Source organism: Oncorhynchus clarkii, chromosome 2 (assembly GCF_045791955.1).
Source record: "Oncorhynchus clarkii lewisi isolate Uvic-CL-2024 chromosome 2, UVic_Ocla_1.0, whole genome shotgun sequence".
Lineage (NCBI taxonomy): Eukaryota > Metazoa > Chordata > Actinopteri > Salmoniformes > Salmonidae > Oncorhynchus > Oncorhynchus clarkii.
In genome coordinates this window covers 69160507-69173167 of record NC_092148.1, presented here as the reverse complement: position 1 = coordinate 69173167, position 12661 = coordinate 69160507, and the positions used below count along the sequence as shown (strand labels likewise).

General features: G+C 47.1%; 1 protein-coding gene across 1 annotated transcript in view; it reads left to right on the top strand.

Moving 5' to 3' along the window:
* LOC139372923 (kielin cysteine rich BMP regulator) overlaps nucleotides 1-12661 on the top strand; it is a 44121-nt gene that overhangs the window by 21166 nt on the left and 10294 nt on the right. The window contains exons 6-31 of the mRNA XM_071112796.1: nucleotides 2540-2613; nucleotides 2729-2822; nucleotides 2906-2988; nucleotides 3143-3236; nucleotides 3359-3438; nucleotides 3552-3637; nucleotides 3729-3807; nucleotides 3959-4058; nucleotides 4152-4237; nucleotides 4449-4542; nucleotides 4686-4832; nucleotides 4934-5040; nucleotides 5135-5228; nucleotides 5339-5512; nucleotides 5615-5697; nucleotides 5858-5951; nucleotides 6046-6228; nucleotides 6419-6589; nucleotides 6693-6866; nucleotides 6984-7066; nucleotides 7417-7507; nucleotides 7662-7744; nucleotides 9607-9780; nucleotides 9974-10153; nucleotides 10317-10447; nucleotides 10593-10759. Coding sequence (XP_070968897.1) covers nucleotides 2540-2613; nucleotides 2729-2822; nucleotides 2906-2988; nucleotides 3143-3236; nucleotides 3359-3438; nucleotides 3552-3637; nucleotides 3729-3807; nucleotides 3959-4058; nucleotides 4152-4237; nucleotides 4449-4542; nucleotides 4686-4832; nucleotides 4934-5040; nucleotides 5135-5228; nucleotides 5339-5512; nucleotides 5615-5697; nucleotides 5858-5951; nucleotides 6046-6228; nucleotides 6419-6589; nucleotides 6693-6866; nucleotides 6984-7066; nucleotides 7417-7507; nucleotides 7662-7744; nucleotides 9607-9780; nucleotides 9974-10153; nucleotides 10317-10447; nucleotides 10593-10759 — 3006 coding nt within the window. The remainder of the gene's footprint in view (nucleotides 1-2539; nucleotides 2614-2728; nucleotides 2823-2905; nucleotides 2989-3142; nucleotides 3237-3358; nucleotides 3439-3551; nucleotides 3638-3728; nucleotides 3808-3958; nucleotides 4059-4151; nucleotides 4238-4448; nucleotides 4543-4685; nucleotides 4833-4933; nucleotides 5041-5134; nucleotides 5229-5338; nucleotides 5513-5614; nucleotides 5698-5857; nucleotides 5952-6045; nucleotides 6229-6418; nucleotides 6590-6692; nucleotides 6867-6983; nucleotides 7067-7416; nucleotides 7508-7661; nucleotides 7745-9606; nucleotides 9781-9973; nucleotides 10154-10316; nucleotides 10448-10592; nucleotides 10760-12661) is intronic.

Genomic DNA, 12661 nt, shown 5'->3' with positions numbered 1-12661 from the left:
AGTGGCTACAGTGTTTATGGTTTCGACCCCTTTGGTTTGGACCGGGGTGGTTTTGATGCATTTGGATTTCGACCAGACGGTTACGATAAGGACAGCTGTAACTGGTTCTACAACGGACCGCACTACCTACGGTTCTACTACCACACCCAACAGCAGCTAATTTCAACCAATCAACACACTCTTAACCACATTACAAGAACCTGCTCTCCAATCACAGCCCTGCCTCAGCACTGGCCTTTGCAGGATTGGATGGCTCTGGATCAAGAGGAGAGCCAAGCCCTGATTGGTCAGCTGGAGCGGGAGTGGGCGGAACAGAAGCATTCTGATGACTACTACACCCACAAGGTGATGTCACAGAGGGGACGGGGCATTTGGCTGCCAATCACCCCAGACAGCAGGTAACCATCGGTCAATTAGAGAGGGGGTGTAAACAGTAGCCAGTGAGTCGTGAATATATCTCTTTAGAGTAGAAGTTGTTATTGTATCTTCTCATTGGTTTGTGTGTGTGTTGTAGGTTTTGTTTTGAACTACACTGGTTTTCCGGTTGTCCTCTTGGCTCTGCCCCCATGACCTGCCCTGACCTCTGCCGTGAAGCCCGTTGTCTTGGTAACCCGATGGCTGAGTGTCGTTTGCGGAACTGTGGCTCCTGCTTTACTGAGTGGCTTGACCCAACCACCGGAGCGTACGTCATCTGCCAGGGCTGGTAACCAGTGCTGACCGGCGCCCATGTCATTCAGCGTAGTGGAAGATGACTAGAAAATGCTTTTTTATCATGAAAAACGAGTGCAGTTCGACATCAGAGCTTTCATTACCAAGGCTGGTTACCAATTCTGGAGATAGGACACTTTTCTCTTTCTGGAATACACTTTGATGATGGGTTGGAATGAAAGTCTGCACACCCTGTAGCACTTCCTTTGAATATTTAACTGAAGTAGGAGATATTTAGACATTAGGAGGTGTAATCAATGTACCACACTGTATTAGATAAAGGGAGTGAATGTTTCTAGTGTTCTTTGTTGCTGCTTTTACTCTTTATCTATTAAGCTTTTTTTTCCACCACATGATATTCACCACACACACACACACACACCCTGGCATTTGTAAAATGTGTCTTTGTTCTGTCATGTTCCCTATAGAAATGAAAAGGTTACTTATTTTTAAAGCAAGTTTCATCTCCACACACACATATACACACAGTAGGCCGGTATATGTCGAATGGGTCTCTGTTCTGTCATGTTCCCTATAGAAACGACCCTGTTGGAATGTACTGTAAACATGATATTATGCCTTCAATCTCTCTCTCTCTCTCTCTTTCCCTCTCTCTCTCTCTCTCTCTCTCTCTCTCTCTCGTTCTCCCTCTCTCTCTCTCTCTCTCTCTCTCTCGCTCTCTCTCTCTCTCTCTCTCTCTCTCTCTCTCTCTCTCTCTCTCTCTCTCTCTCTCTCTCCCCTCTCCCCCTCTCTCTCTCTGTCTTCTCTTAATTTCTCTCTCCATCCCTCACACTCTCTCATTCCTACCACTCTCTCTTATCTTCTGTCTTAATCAGTTTTTCTTTCTCTTTCCCCATTCTCTCTGTCTACTGTCTTTGTCTCCTCTTGTTTTTTTATGTCCATCTTTCTTTTCTGCCCGTCTCTCTTAATTGTTTCTGATGGCATCCAGCCGACACACACACACACACACACACACACAGTCAGTCACTCTTATGCAGACACAAACGCGCACTCATACACTCTTTGATCTTTCTGCATTGGCCTGCATGCTCGGATGAGTGGCGGAAATGCTTCCTGGCATTGGTGGGCAGCCTCACACACAGACACACACACACACACACACACACACAAACTGTTGCTCTGACAAGTCAATTGTGTGTTAATGTACTCACCGGGGCAGTCTCTAACTCTGTACCACCGCAGGCACCTCTGTTTATGGTTACAGCTGTAAAACATCTCTCTCTGTGGGTGTGTGTGTGTGTGTTTGTGCGCATGTGTGCGTGTGTGTGTGCGTGTGTGTGTGTGTGTGTGTGTGTGTGTGTGTGTGTGTGTGTGTGTGTGTGTGTGTGTGTGTGTGTGTGTGTGTGTGTGTGTGTGTGTGTGTGTGTGTGTGTGTGTTTGTGCGCATGTGTGTATGTGTGTGTGTTATATGAGCAGCATGCTGTTGTGTCATTACTAAAGAGGAAAGCCAGATGTTCTGGAGAGAGACGGAGAGAGAGTTAGAGGGAGAGAGAAGGAGAGAGGGAGAGTGAGTTGGAGGGAGAAAGAGGGAGGGAGGGATATCACACAGAAACACACATTCCAATTACCAGGGTATTATTTATTCTTAGGTCTGATTGTTTGTCAGATGAGTGCATACTGCTGACAACTAGACACTCACCACCCCCCCCCCCCCCCCCCCCACCCCCCCTCCACAGCCCACTACCCCAGTATACCTTAAACACGTCCAACATATACACACACATACTTGCTAGCATGCGGACATGGACAGATACGAGTACACAGAACAAACATACACACCTCCCTAACCTCTCTCTCATTCTGTCTGTAGGGTGTAAGTTGGACGGTCGTCCCTATAATTCCTCTGTCAACACCATCGATGGCTGCCAGACCTGCACCTGCAAGGTGAATATGTCTGCCATACACTGACACATACACTACGTACCAACATACACTTCAACACTTACATACATTGACTAAATTATGATTCTTTGCTCTTTCTTTCTGTGGGTTGTGCTAGGAGGGTAGTATGGTGTGTTCCCCACCTTCCTGCCCCCCCCTCGACTGCTCTGAACAGGAGACACTTCATGGAGAGTGCTGCCCTCGCTGTAGAGGTTTGTATAATTCATACTCTGACAGAAGCAATCATGTGTTCTTATTACTGACATATGCATTTATTTGTGATGGGTGTCTGTAGGTTGTATCCATACAGGCATCCATTACCACCACAGAGCTAAATGGAGACCATCAGAAAACCCCTGTAGTCTCTGTTACTGTCTGGTGAGTCTCTCTCTCACTTGCTTCCTTTCTTTCTCCTTTTTTCTCTCTCTCTTTTGTTCTTTCTATTTCTCATAATCCACTAGAGATGGCTTCATGTGCTGACAGGAATTTACTTTTACTGTAGATTAATTTCCTGACCTTTAACTTTTGCCAGGAGGGTGTTATTAAATGTGAGACAGAGAGGTGTAGCCCTCCATGTCGGAACCCTTCCTCCCCACCACCCAATACCTGCTGCCCAGTCTGCCATGGTGAGACACCCTGTCTGCGTGTGCGTGCGTGTGTCTGTCTCTGTGTGTCTGCGTGTGCGTGTCTGTGTGTGTGTGCGTAGAATTGAGTATACAGTGACAGTGTGTGATTATGTGTGTTTCAGGTTGCGGAATGAACGGCCAGGACATCCTGAATGGAGCCCAGGTCCCTAGTGTAGACCGCTGTCAGGAGTGTGTGTGTATGGTAAGACTCGGAGAGAGCTCTGTGTCTCTGTATGTCAAATATTTGTGCATACAGTATGTGTCTAAAACAGACCCTGACGTGTGTGTGTGTGTGTTTCTCCTCTCTCTCCTCAGAATGGAGATGTCCTCTGCTCGCCTAGACCCTGCCCTGCGGTTTCCTGCCCCAACTCTGTCCGTCGCCCCGGAGACTGTTGCCCACGGTAACACACACATAAAACCACCAGTATCATAGCTGTAGTAGCACATGTAGTTAAATATGCATCATCTTTCGCCTGTGTGTGTGTGTCCTAGGTGTGAGCAGTGTGAGTATGACTCTCAGGTGTTGATGTTCCCCTCCAGGACAGATCCCTGTCTCCGCTGCCATTGCTCTGTGAGTACTGACTATGTGTGTGGACGTGTTCAAGTCGGGAATCAGTATGGCCTATGTCTATGAATAGGCTGTTGAGGTGTCATTTGATGCGTTTCTCTCTCTCCTATAGGCTGGAAAGTTGTCATGTGATGTGTATCTCTCTTACCAATAGGATGGAGAGGTGTCATGTGAGCGTATGGATGCATCATGTCCACCTCTGCGTTGTAGCCACCCTGCGACGCCTAGAGGACAGTGCTGTCCCACCTGTGATCGTGAGTTCAGCCTGCCGCAGTCTTTACACTCTAACTTCTAACCTTCACCACTATCTATCCATCCCACCTCTGTGTGTGTGTCTGTCTCTGCAGAGTGTGAATACGAGAGGAGAGTCTACGTTAATGGTAATGTTTTTAACCCAGCTGGAAGTGGACCCTGTGTCCAGTGCAGCTGCAAGGTGGGTCTGAACTCACACACATAGATAGACATACACACATTGATTCACATCCTAACAAACAATACAGAAGTTCTGAGTGTGTGTGTGTGTGTGTGTGTGTGTGTGTGTGTGTGTGTGTGTGTGTGTGTGTGTGTGTGTGTGTGTGTGTGTGTGTGTGTGTGTGTGTGTGTGTGTGTGTGTGTGTGTGTGTGTGTGTGTGTGTGTGTATCAGGATGGAAATGTAAGGTGCCAAGAGGAGAGGTGTCCTCCGGTCCAATGTTCCAACCCCATCAACAACCCCCAGTTCTGCTGCCCCATCTGCAAAGGTACCACATATTATTTTGCAACAATGATAACATCCTATACATACAGAGATAAAGACAGGAATATATCTTTACATAATCAATCCTACACCCCCCCCCCCCCTCTCTGTCTCTGTCTCTCTCTCTCTCTCTCTCTTTTTCTATAGTGTGTGTGTTGGAGGGGTTGAAGTATGAGGAGGGTTCTCAGTGGCAGGTCAAGGGCTGCACCAACTGTACCTGTCTAAACGGAGAAGTGGTGTGTACACACACCCACTGTCCCCCCACTGCCTGCACACACCCCACGAAGACCACCGGTAAGACTGTGTGAGTGTGCATGTCTGTCTGAGGGTATTTATTTGAAATGGCTATCTTTCTTTTCCATTCTCATTCCATTCTCTTTTTCCTTTCTCTCTAGGTTTGTGCTGTGCAGAGTGTGAGCGCTGTACCTTCGATCAGCGTATCTATAGCAACAAACAAACCTTTACACACCCCGACCAACCCTGTCATACCTGCACCTGTCTGGTGAGAGGACACACACACAGCCAAACATACACACACACATATAACATACTGTAACATAAAATTGCATAACATGGTCCTACCCCCCACTCCCCAGGAGGGTACGGTGCAGTGTGTGAGGAGAGCCTGTCCCCCCCTGAACTGTTCCAACACACACACACCGCACGGAGAGTGCTGCCCTAAATGCCCAGGTACTCTTTGCCTAAAACACACACACATATATTAACACACATATATATGAACCTTGTAAATGCAAAACCTGTGTTTTCTAAGTGTATTTTTGCCTGTGTGTTTGTTCCAGACTGTTCCTTTGAGAACCGTGTGTTTGTGGACGGCGAGGTGTTCCCCAGCCCAGTGAGTGTATGTGAGGAGTGTGTCTGTGTGTCAGGGAGGGTTGACTGCCACGCATCAGAATGCCCCCGGCCTCACTGCACCACCCCCCTCCCAGGGACCTGCTGCCAGAACAACTGTAACGGTACACACACACACACACACACACACACACACACACACACACACACACACACACACATGTATAGTGTCAAACCATGTCTAAGTAATGAACACCTTTTTGCAGGGTGTAGCTACGCTGGGAAAGAGTACCCCAACGGACAAGAGTTCCTCCATCCCACTGACAACTGCAGGACCTGCCACTGTATCGTAAGAACACACACATGAGCGCCAATGTTGAGGGTTAGCTGTAAATCCCGTGTTTTGCCCATTCTAAAATGACCATCCTACTGTAGCTCAAGGTTTGAGTGACAATCCCATATGCCTACAACCATGAACCTGTTAGGCCCATACCTTGTGTGTGTTGTAGAATGGTAACGTCCAGTGCTTGATGAGGAGGTGTCCACCGCTGGCGTGCTCCATCCCCAACCTGCTGCCTGGAGAATGCTGCCCCCAATGCCCAGGTACGCAACTACAGCCAGGGACAAAGATTGACTAATTGAAATTAAAAGTAAATGTATTATTTGGTGTCATAAATTATTCTATGTGTCTGTGCAGTCCCCCCTGCTGACTGTGTGTATGAGGGTCGGCCCTACAGACACACTGAGCGTTTCTACGACCCCACTGACCCCTGTCGATCATGCCTCTGCACCAATGGGACGTCTCGATGTCAGCGCAAGCCCTGCCCCCTCGCTCACTGCTCACACCCCATACAGCAGGAGTGCTGCAGGACCTGTGACGGTACGACACTTCATACAGTTTACATAACATGACATTATACTTCATACAGCCTGCATTGCATGACATTACACTTCATACAGCCTGCATGGCATGACATTACACTTCATACAGCCTACATAACATGACATTACTCTTCAAACAGCCTACATAACATGATATTACACATATAGCCCATATGTGTGTGTTTCAGGCTGTCTGTATGAGGGTCGGGAACGGGCCAATGGGGAGTCGTGGGGTGATGTGTCGGACCCGTGTGGAGTGTGTGTGTGTCGCGAGGGTTCTGTCCACTGTGAGAGGAAACGCTGCCCTGCTGTCAGCTGTCCCTACCCAATACAGAGAGAGTGCTGCCTAGCCTGTGATGGTGAGACACCTTGTGGGATATTGTGTGTGTGTCTAAATCAGTCCCTGATTAGAGGGGAAGGACTAAATCCTTCTCTCCCCCTTCTCTCGCTCTCTCTCTGCAGGCTGTATGTATGGGGGTACGGAGTATCCTGATGGCTATGAGTTTCTCAGTGGACAGGACCCGTGTCGAGTGTGTACATGTTACGTAGGTGATGTGGTGTGTAGCCAGCTACCCTGCTACCAGGACTGCACACACCCCTACAAGCCACCCGGCCAGTGCTGCGGAGAGTGTAACCGTGCGTACACACACACACACCTCATACACACACCGTATGTCATTGTTCCTCTAAGTAACATATTTACAATGTTTCTCCTTTAGACATGGTTTCTATGGCAATTTCTTCCTGTGACAGGTTGTTCCCATGGCAATGTGGTCCTCATCAGTGGCCAGTCAATCCTTGACCCTACTGACCCCTGCTCAGAATGTAGCTGCCAGGTAACACACACACACACTATTTAGTGTTTAATACACAATGGAAAGAAAGTATACCCAAACAAGCATCAGGTAAGCTTGAACAAAAATGGAATCAGGTGCTCAACTGAGGGACTTTAAAATCCCCCCAAAATTATTACCCCAGGACACTTCGACAGGTGACTGCCCAGGAAAATAAAGAAAAAGGATCACTCTGTTTCTGCATGGATCTGATTGTTTATTGACGGGACATACATTCAGGCTTACATTTCGGCGTAATCGCCTTCATCAGACACCTATTTGTACTTTGTATGTGTAACTTTATTTAAATATTTTTCTCTCTCTCCCACTCTCTCCTCTCTCCCTGTCTGTAGGGTGGATCAGTGAGGTGTGTGAAGAAGTTGTGTCCTCCAGCCTCCTGCTCTCATCCTGCCACCAGCCCCTGTGGCTGCCCCTTGTGTGACGGTACTCTACCCACTATAACATATCTGTCTGTCTGTCTTTATTTCTTTCTGTCTGACACTGACGTGTGTGTGTGTGTGTGTGTGTGTGTGTGTGTGTGTGTGTGTGTGTGTGTGTGTGTGTGTGTGTGTGTGTGTGTGTGTGTGTGTGTGTGTAGGCTGTGTGTTCCAGGGCGGGGCTTACGTTGATGGACAGGTCTTCCCTGGAACCAGAGGAACCTGTGAAACCTGCACATGCTCAGTGAGTGGTCAAGTATCAGGGTCAGAGTTCAGGGTGGGGTCAAGGTTAAGTGGCTGCATTTGCAATCCTGTTTCTGCGCATGTGCGAGATTCTCTACTTTTACAACTCCCTCCCATATCAAACACAAGCAGGACTCAGACAGGCAGTCTAAATAGCAATGTGATGCTCTTTTTTAAAAAATCATCATTGCAAACATTGGCTAAGCAGGAAGCAGACAGGGAGTATTAGTGTTCTTTTTTTCATTTTTTAACAGTTGTATGTTATTTGTGGTTAAAACTGAGATTGTTTTTGCCCCAAAGCAATGTGTAGACTGCACTGTAAAACAAGATACATTCTGGCTACTCAAACATTTTTAGGAAACCGATGACCTAAAAAATGACTGGTTAAGAAAGTTAAATAGCTGAAGTGAGCAGTACTACCTTCATATGAGTAATACAAATGTCGTTTTTTGATTAAGGTATACTTCAATTTAATGCCCTCACTAAGCCACAACTCTAATAATTTACCAATGTGCCTTGCCTTTTCGATTGAATTGTAGAGTTACCACCCATGACTGTATTTGTTATTGACAGAGACATGGTTGTTGAATTCGTTCATTTAGTCTGGTAGCCTTCACCAAGTGAGTTCCTAGGTGAATTATTATCAGTATAATTTAACCATTACATACAATATAGCATAAGGCCTTATACAGTGGCCTGAAACTCATAGTTCACAGGGCACATCAGGCCTGCAAAATTCCACAAACTTTCCCAAAAACAATTCCAGTAATCTTCCAATCAGGATTTCTGGAAAACCTGGGACATTTACCAGAATTTTACAACCCTAACTATAAATCACATTATGCTGGCTTGCAAATTGATGTGTAATTCCTAAGTTATATTCACCTGCAACCTGCATCTATAATGACTGCCAGGGTTAAGAACAGTGGGAGGAAACTACCTAAGCCATTTAAACTAGATCAACCATTTCAGTAATGGGTGCAAAAATGTAATGATTGGATACATGCAAAAACAAAGATATAAAAATGATTAAAAAATAATCTACCTCCAGCAGAGCATGCTAGGGAAAAATGTGTTATCATACCTTTAAAAAATGTAGTTGGTGTGACTTCTCATTTAGTTTTGAGTCAGTACCACATAAACATTTGAAGTAATAATGACTTTTCATTGACTTTTGAGTACAACTTACTAGAAGTATTTGAGTTAAAAATTCCTTGGGGTTTACAGTGTGCGTCCCGATTGTGCTACTGCAGTATCCTTAGTTACAACAGAAAGAGAAGGTTGCCTACAGAAGATATATATATATTGGTACGTTCATTCAAATCGCTGCAGGTTTTTATGTCGGCTGTTCATAAATATGAGTCAGAGATGTAGACTACATCAGGGTTTTCCAATCTCGGTCCTGGGCCCCCCCTGGGTGCATGTTTAGTTTTTTTGCCCTAGCACTACACAGCTGATTCCATTAACCCCCTCATCATCAAGCTTTGATTATTTGAATCAGCTCTGTATTGCTAGGGAAAAAACAAAAACGTGCACCCAGGGGGGGTCCTAGGACGAGTTTGGGAAACCCTGGGCTACATCATCATGTCCATCAAATTGGTTTATAGGAAGGATCCAGAAGAGGGTGAGAAACGTGAGAAACGTGAAGGGAGGGTGATGTGTGCGTAAAGTAACATATGCGCAGCCTCCGTCAACAAGTTACCGTGTGAAAAAAAGACAAATAATTGCTCCATGTCAGTTAGACATCTGATCCAATGAAGTATTTGTGTGTTCATGTTTGCATTTATATGTTGTGTGTGACGGATGTCGGTGTGTTTTCTTGTGTTTGTGTGCGTTTACATTTGTGTGGATGTGTGTGTGTAGAGAGGAGAGGTAGTGTGTGTGAAGCGGAGGTGTCCTGCTGTGTCCTGTCCACACCCTGCGCTGGACAGTTGTGCGTGCGGTGTGTGTGACGGCTGTCGCTTCAACGGACGAGACTGTTCCAATGGAGAGCGCTTCCCACACCCCTCAGACCACTGTCAACGCTGCACATGCCTGGTACACACATACACACTTCATACACACCTACACTGTATCTGTATGTGACCAACCTTCGATACTCCACTGAGATAAAACTTAAGGCTTAGACAGTAATGGAGGCTAACACAAATCTTCAGGTCCTTGGCGAGACACAATGTTATTACTATATTTGCTCTAGTTTTGGTCAATTTTTCCATGTGACTGTGTGTAGAACGGTGGTGTGGTGTGTGTGTCTGGGTCGTGCCCACCCGTGGTGTGTGCGCGTCCTGTGGTCCCTCCAGGGGAGTGCTGCCCCATCTGCAGAGGGGTGTGCCTTTACCAGGGGGAGGAGTTTCAGTCTGGGGCCTCCTTCACCCCGCCCATTGACCCCTGCTCCACCTGCAGCTGTCTGGTGAGAAGACAGCTTTATCTCATCCCCTATCCCTCCCTCTATCTCTGTGAAGTCTGTCTATCCTCTTATATCACTGTTTCCCTGTTCCATATTTGTTCTATCCCACATCCCTGTCCCATCTTTTTCTCCCTTCGTCTTTCTTGCCCCCCCCCCCCCTCTCTAGAACGAGGTGGTGACGTGTCATAAAAAGCTGTGTCCTGTTCAATGTTCCCACCCCCTCCCCTTTGAATCATCCAATGGCTGCTGTCCACTCTGTGAAGCCTGCCTCTACGGGGGTGTGGTCTACTCTAACAGGTAGGTCTAATTCCACACACACACACACACACACATACACATACACACACACACACACACACACACACATACATACCTTCACTGTTATGTCTAGGCCCTGTGACAAGCTGGATGTCTGTAAACACTCTCCTCACTCCCCTAACAGACAAACCTTCACCCCAGCAGCCACACCCCTCACCCCAGGGCTAGCCAATCCCTGTCAGCGCTGTACCTGTGTGAGGGGGAGTGTCTCTTGCATGCCTCTCTTCTGCCCCCCCACCTCCTGCCCCCAACCAATCACACTGCCAGGAGACTGCTGCCCCCAGTGTGCAGGTAAACCCACAAACTGAATGAAAACATGGAATATTTCATGTTTTCCAAAAATCAAATCAAATCAAATTTTATTGTTCACATACACATGGTTAACAGATGTTATTGCGAGTGTAGCGAAATGCTTGTGCTTCTAGTTCCGACAGTGCAGCAATATCTAACATGTAATCTAACAATTCCACAGCAACTACCTAGTACACACAAATCTAAGTAACGGAATTGAATATATACATATAAATATATGGATGAGCAATGACAGAGCGGCATAGGCAAGATGCAATTGATGGTATAAAATACAGTAAATACATATGAGATGAGTAATGCAATATATGTAAACATGATTAAAGTGGCATTATTAAAGTGACTAGTGATCCATTTATTAAAGTGGCCAATGATTTCAAGTATAAATGTAGGCAGCAGCCTCTCTGTCTTAGCGATGGCTGTTTAACAGTCTGATGGCCTTGAGATAGAATCTGTTTTTCAGTTTCTCGGTCCCAGCTTTGATGCACCTGTACTGTCCTCGCCTTCTGGATGGTAGCAGGGTGAACAGGCAGTGGCTCGGGTGGTTGTTGTCCTTGATTATTTTTTGGGCCTTCCTGTAACATCGGGTGCTGTGGGTGTCCTGGAGGGCAGGTAGTTTGCCCCCGGTGATGCATTGTGCAGACTGCATCACCCTCTGGAGAGCCTTGCGGTTGTGGGCGGTGTAGTTGCCGTACCAGGCCGTGATGCAGCCCGACAGGATACTCTGTTGTGCATCTGTAAAAGTTTGTAAGGGTTTTAGGTGACAAGTCAAATTTCTTCAGCCTCCTGAGGTTGAAGAGGCGCTGTTGCTGTTGCTCTTTCTTCACCACACTGTCTGTGTGGGTGGACCATTTCAGTTTGTCTGTAATGTGTACCACGAGGAACTTAAAACTTTCCAACTTCTCCTCTACTGCCCCGTTGATGTGGATAGGGGGGTGCGCCCTCTGCTGTTTCCTGAAGTCCACAATCATCTCCATTGTTTTGTTGATGTTGAGTGAGAGGTTGTTTCCTGACACCACACTCCGAGTGCCCTCACCTCCTCCCTCCTCCCTCCCTCGTCGTTGTTGGTAATCAAGCCTACTACTGTTGTGTCGTCTGCAAGCTTGATGATTGAGCTGGAGGAGTGCATGGCCACGCAGTCATGGGGAACAGGAAGTACTGGAGGGGGCTGAGCACGCAACCTTGTGGGGCCACAGTGATGAGGATCAGTGAAGTGGAGATGTTGTTTCCTACCTTCACCACCTGGGGGCGGCCCGTCAGGAAGGCCAGGACCCAATTGCACAGGGCGGGGTTGAGACCCAGGGCCTCAAGCTTAATGATGAGCTTGGAGGGTACCATGGTGTTGAATGCTGAGTGCTGTCAATGAACAGCATTCTTACATAGGTATTCCTCCTGTCCAGATGGGATAGTGCAGTGTGCAGTGTTATGGCGATTGCATCATCTGTGGACGGGGCAGTAAACAAATTGAAGTGGGCCTAGGGTGACAGGTAAGGTGGAGGTGATATGATCCTTGACTAGCCTCTCAAAGCACTTCATGATGACAGATGTGAGTGCTACTGGGCGAAAGTTATTTAGTTCAGTTACATTTGCCTTCTTGGGTACAGGAACAATGGTGGCCATCTAGTAGCATGTGGGGACAGCAGTCTGGGATACGGAGGGATTGAATATGTCCATAAACACATCATCCAACTGGTCTGCGCATGCTCTGAGGACATGGCTAGGGATGCCGTCTGGGCCAGCAGCCTTGCGAGGGTTAACACGTTTAAATGTCTTACTCACGTTGGCCACGGAGAAGGAGAGGGGGGGCCAGCAGTCCTTGGTAGCTGGCCGCGTCGGTGGCACTATTATCCTCAAAGCAGGCAAAGAAGGTGTTTAGTTTGTCTG